The 6,000-nt window shown below is 36.4% G+C and overlaps 1 protein-coding gene across 3 annotated transcripts in view; it reads right to left on the bottom strand.

Annotated features, from left to right (window-relative positions):
- Window positions 1-5,531, bottom strand: part of LOC127952362 (BAH and coiled-coil domain-containing protein 1) — a 75,032-nt gene extending 69,501 nt beyond the window's left edge. For all 3 annotated transcript variants that reach the window (XM_052550745.1, XM_052550746.1, XM_052550744.1), the window contains exons 1-2: window positions 5,272-5,531; window positions 2,650-2,954 (exon numbers count right to left, since the gene is read on the bottom strand). In XM_052550745.1, the coding sequence (XP_052406705.1) occupies window positions 2,650-2,821 (172 nt within the window). In that variant the 5' untranslated portion in view covers window positions 2,822-2,954; window positions 5,272-5,531. The remainder of the gene's footprint in view (window positions 1-2,649; window positions 2,955-5,271) is intronic.
- Window positions 5,532-6,000: the final 469 nt, after the last annotated feature.

The raw sequence follows: 6,000 nt of genomic DNA on the forward strand, positions 1-6,000 counted from the left end.
AATCTCAAAGCTAATCAGGAGCCCCTCAGTTCCAAATGAACGGGATTCTAAAGAGGAAACCATGACAAAGTTTTGTTTTCAACGCTCAATTGAGATTCCTTTCATATCTTCACCTGTAACAGGTAAGGTGCTATGCCACAAAAATTTCCCAGAGATTATCACAAAAATCAACTTCAATCCCAGTTTAGCATTAAACCAAAAGGAACAACCGAAATAACCAAAAGAGGAGAAGTGAAATTGAAATTTCGCCAAAACGAGGCCACATTTCATAAGTCTTTGAGGAACATCGCTGTTTCAAAGCCAAGAGAGCGTTGCGACAGCAGCCTCTGTCTCTACAAACCTCCGAGTCCAATAGCAGCTGAATAATAAAGCCACTGAAAGACACCACAGAAGGTCTTTCACTGAGCCTGGATCCCAACCTGAATCTGAATGCATTTGTACATCAATTCCCTGAAATATTCATGTTCTTTGTAAAGAATTCATGTGAGGCCATGAGGGAGGCAGTCCCTGGAGGGATGGAGCAAATCCACTAACGCAGCTACACCCCTTTACGCCTGTGGGACGCTATTGACCGGTCCGTTCGCTTAATGGGAGAAAAACTGGTTTGGTGACCATCCAGCGTGGTTTGGACGGTTTCCTTAGCTTAGCCTTAATTAAATAAACAGTGGTATTTGTTAAGTTTCATATACATTAGTGGTAGACATAATTTTTTTTTTTTTTTTAGGTATTTAATATTTGGTTAATTTTGTTAAGTAATATTTGATTGCAGAATAATAGGTTGATTGACACTGTGGTGCTTTCAAAGCATTACATTGTTTGAGCATCCTAAACAGCTCAATTGGTATTTGTTTTTCCGCCAAATGGCAGACAGAGGAATGTTCAGGAAACAGAAATTATACATTTCGCCTTTAATGGCTGATGGCAATAACAAAAAAAAATAATAATAATATATATATATATATATATATATATATATATATATATATATATATATATATATACAAACACACACAAACAGTGTAAAATAGCACAGTTGTCAAAAGTTTTTTTTTTTTCAGATCTTAAATATAATTCTGCCCAATATAGCGCTCTACAATTAGTCCTGGTCCAGGATGAAGGTGTAGCGGTGGTGGTGTGGTAATAACACACAGGTTGAATGTCACCACATGAATCAAGCATGAGCCATGGTTGAGACGGTAATATTCCAGACAAAGCTATAAAACTCTGAGCTCGGCGAATTTTATCTCTAGGTACAATACCTCACCTGTCTCAATCATTGAACAGTGATGACAGTTAAGGGCACGGCTGCATGGTGGCGCAAGCTGTGAGTGTACAACCAAAAGACATTGTCATATCCTGTTAACAGCACACCTGCACCCTTTAGCTAACGTTAGCCTAAATAATCATTGCCCAAGTCCAAATGGACACATCTACCACTATAAATATAAGTGTACATGAGTGTACAGAAACTGATGGGAAAATGCCTTGTAGATATTTCCTCATATATTTGATTCAGAAGCAACAAGACAGGTTTTTTTAATACTTCTTAGCGGTCTAAATTGGGTTAAATTAATCTATATTTCATATATCAATATCTATATATCAATATTTATTCTAAATAACTCTAAAATCATTATATTTTATAAATCTGTTTGTTACCACTGAATGGCAAGATTTATCTGACTTTGAACATTAAGGCCTTTATAGTACAAAAACAAGCATAGTCATCATTTAACTGATTTTGGTTTATTATTGTCTATGGATGGTGAATTACCTAAGAATTGCCTTAATGATGAACAATGCAAAATGTGGACCTTAGTTCAAGAATGATGCAAAATACAAAGGAAATTGCATCTGACTAAACCTAATTACTCATTCAGTAACACTGCATTGTGTTGAAATAAACAGAAAGCTCGAATTTAGGCTATTGACTTTAAGCATTAATTGAATCGCTAATACTCAAATATGAAATAACTACAAATGCAAAATAATAATAAAAACAAATAGCTAAATAACAACCTGCATAAATAAAATATTTAAAAGACATCACGTTGCCTATACACTCTGGTATTCAAAATGTTCATTGTTTTCATCTGTTCTTAAATCGTAATTTGAGGGGCAATTTAGGCACTACCTTCCAGAAAACATTAGCTGTTATACGCCCAATATCATCATAACCGTCGCCTGTCACGATTCACATTAAACCGAGATGCGCTCATCTCATGTTTATCAAAATTACATTTACACCTCCACAATTCAGTTCATGTAGACACAAGGATTTAAAGTCTTAAGTAGCAAGAATATAAGCATAACAAACAAAAAGGTAGCCTAATATAAGCTTGTCTATCTATCTACGTTGGTTCTTTGTAGCACCTAAAATAAGCAAAATAATAATAATACCAAATAAATAAAGAAGCCTTCTTTAACCAGATTTTAGAGTAGGCTATATGGTTCTTGAATTGCTATGTGGATTAAAATGTCTTTGACGCTTTTTAAGAGATGTGGTCTATATCATAAGAAATCCTAAACAGCCCAAATAAGCAATAATCAAATACAGGCCTTATCTAAGCATGAACGTTCGCTATTCTTTGAAATAGTGTGTAAAATCTGTATCGGGCTTCCACGGAAATGAAAGAAAACGCAACCAACCTGAATGCGCCGCCATCGGTAAGTGAGATGGATAATATTTCCCGGCTGGAAAATGAGGCGCATGTTGCACGGCGCCGTGGCCGGAGGACGAGATGCGAGAGGCGGCGCGGTGCACCAGAGTGGCCCGCTCTGAAAGGAGATGTGCTGGAGCGGAGAAATCACGACCCTCCATTCCAAAGAAAACAGCCGATATAATCCAAAACCAAGCGGAAATCAGATGAAACCTATGTACTGTAATCCGTCTGCGTTTGCTTTAGTGGAAAGCTCGCCTCCCCTGCTCAGGTTGAAGTCCTCAATCATCTTTTCTACAAAGAAAGAAGGAAAGAAAGAAGAGACGTTATAATCTCGGTATGGCACACCAGCTGACATGCATCTGCTTCATGCTCTCAGTATTCGACACATAAAAGAAAACTGCGATATAACTTGAGACCTAATTCTGATGCACATTCATTTTAGAGAAGAACTGCATTCGTTTTTTAAGCGTCCATTGAAATGATGTGAAGAGAAGTGAAAAGGTCATAGATGGCAGTGATTGAATAGGCCTAATGGAGACCGATGCTTGGTGTATGGATACGTGATAAAGATGAATCTATTCTAGCACGGAGAAAAATAATGTTTTACATTTAAATAGTGTTTTCGTGTTTTTATAAGTGCAAACACAATATAATGGCAAACAAACGATATGAAAACAATGGGTTTGACAACAAGTGACATAGTTTTTCCAGAATAATGGATGTCTTGACTTCAGCCCCGTCTGTTTTTATTGTTAGAAGCCTTAAACAAACCATTTACGCATTAATGAAATCTGATCAAATCAATTATACAGTGTTTTTAGATATGTGCATGATGTGAAAGAAAAATAAAATAAAACTTTGATTAGATGCATATTAATTAAATCATATAAAAAAAATATTTGATATACAATATTTTATATCATACTGACAATATTTTAGTTTTACATGTATGCACTTTGAATAAACATGGCATCAATAAAATTAATAAAAAGCAGAATACACACCAACCCATTATGATTAAATCAAAAAGGCAAGAACATATAAACAGTAAATACCATTTCCTAACATAAACCAATTTTGTTCTTTTGGGGTTTTATCAGAATATAATGAGTGTGTGTGTGCGTGCGTGCGCATGTAAACAACTGCAATTTCCTTTCATATGGTTGACCTGTTTTAGCTTTTAGCCTATGTTGAGCAATTCAATCTAACAGAACCTTGCACACAATCTATCTCCTAGGTAAGATTGTACTAATGTCCATTTGTTTTATCGGTTCCCTTCAACAAGCCTTCCATGCTCTCTCTTTCCGTTAGGCTAGATTTGAAGAAAATGCAGAATGTCACGCAATAAATGAACTATTTCAATGGGTTCCTTAATTGATATACGCGGACTGCTATCAATGCTTGCATTTTCAGAAAATATACAACAGCAATAAATGCAGTGTTTTCCGCTGTAACAGGCCATGCACACAAACCAAGGTGGCCTTAACAGCGAGCAGCTTTTGTCTCCGTGTGAGGACGGCTGCTCTCCGTCAGCCATTACCGTGCAGATCCAACACTCCACAACAGCCGTCCATTACGAGAACACAACATTCAGCCACACACTGCATGCATTGTTTTAATCTCAGTTTTTGCATGCAGTTGAATACTTAAATGCATTGTATCGGCATCCGAATCGTGAATGTTGTTAGATATTTGCATAATCCCGATGCAAATAGCAGTTGCTTTTGTCTCGTGCAATGACAATGCACATAGTAAAATGCTAGAAAATGTGTCCTTGTATATCAAATTGAGCAAAAAGCACAAGTCAGCTGGGGATCTTTTGTTAATCGAAGACAGAAACTCACAAAAACAATCAGATTATTTTTTCTAGCTTGTCTGTCGGTAATGTTGTTCGGCTGGGAGAACGCCGCTTCCCGGACACGAGCAGTGAAACCAGCCTCTCTCATGCAGATCCGAAATAAATCCGAATTGATCATTACAAATAAATATCGATCAGTGAAGAAAAACACCGATCTGAATATGACAATAAAAGACAACTGGAAAATTCGGTTGATGCACGTTTCACTTTTATTTTTTTTCCTTGTCATGTTTCAAATCAGTGAATGAGATGCAATATCTTTAGAGAAAACATTTTACATTTAAAAATAAAATAGGCTATAATTAATTTGTAGATATAATAATTAGTGAGCAAAAAAGCGCAGATACTACATATCAAAACAGATGCAATTGTAAACGTGCGTGATAACAGTATATTCATGAAAATATCACTGGTAATTTGAGTAGTAAACCGAACAAGACCGTACAAGCTTAACATTAGAAAGAATAATTTTGCAAAATTACTTATTAAACAAATGCATTAGAAATATAAATAATACTATGTAAATTAAGAGAATAAATGCGGACTGTATAGCTACCTCGGTGATTAAGTGCATATATTTATTCAATATTTTATATTTATAGACTTTCCATTTCCCCTTTGGATGTTGCACCATAATTTTTTTGTGCTGTTTAGCTAACATTGCTTTCTTTTTTCTTCGAATGTCTTTTTGGATTTTATTTGACGGTAGGCTACACACCCATGACATTAAAAAATAAATTAATTACTTACTGGTATGTTATATCCTTGCATAACAATAAATAATTTTAATTAGAAATCAAGAAAAGTATTCGGAGCAATGATGTCGCGTATTCTTTAAAGCATATTTCAGTGGCTCAGTCCTAATTCCCTTCATACGATCGCAGCAATTGTCGTTCGCCGGTCTCGGGCTTCTCTAGGCCACTGAAGTCGCGAATCGAGTCGCGGAGCGGCGATCCTCTTGTCCGGCGCCGATCTTGGCTCTCAACTCCGCGAGAGTAAACACACGCGCTGATTGGCCAGATTCACGAATCATAATGAGCTGGCGTCTCTCGTCTGGGGATACTCCGCGCAGTGATTGGTCGAAATCGATGACCAATAGGAATTCGCCGTGAACAGCGTGAGCAATGAGGCGAGCGGCAAATTCAAGCAAAATACTAAAGACATGTTACAATGTGTTAAAACCTTCAATAGTCTTTTGCAAGCGAGCACAGGATTCCGACCTGGAGAAGATTACTATGTAGCCGCTGTCTTTAATAACATCCAGCAGGTATATATAATGTATTTCCACAAAAAAAACATCAATCAATAATTGTGACACAATAAAATAAACACTATTTAGCGTAAACTATAGAACCTTTAAAATTGAGGTAGGCTATAAGTGCGACATGTCCATATATAGGCTACCTTAAGTAAATAATGACTGCATTAGTTTATTTAACACTAATAAAAAAAGGCTCCATTTGGAGGAGGATTTGATTG

This window comes from Carassius gibelio, chromosome B3 (genome assembly GCF_023724105.1).
Source record: "Carassius gibelio isolate Cgi1373 ecotype wild population from Czech Republic chromosome B3, carGib1.2-hapl.c, whole genome shotgun sequence".
NCBI lineage: Eukaryota > Metazoa > Chordata > Actinopteri > Cypriniformes > Cyprinidae > Carassius > Carassius gibelio.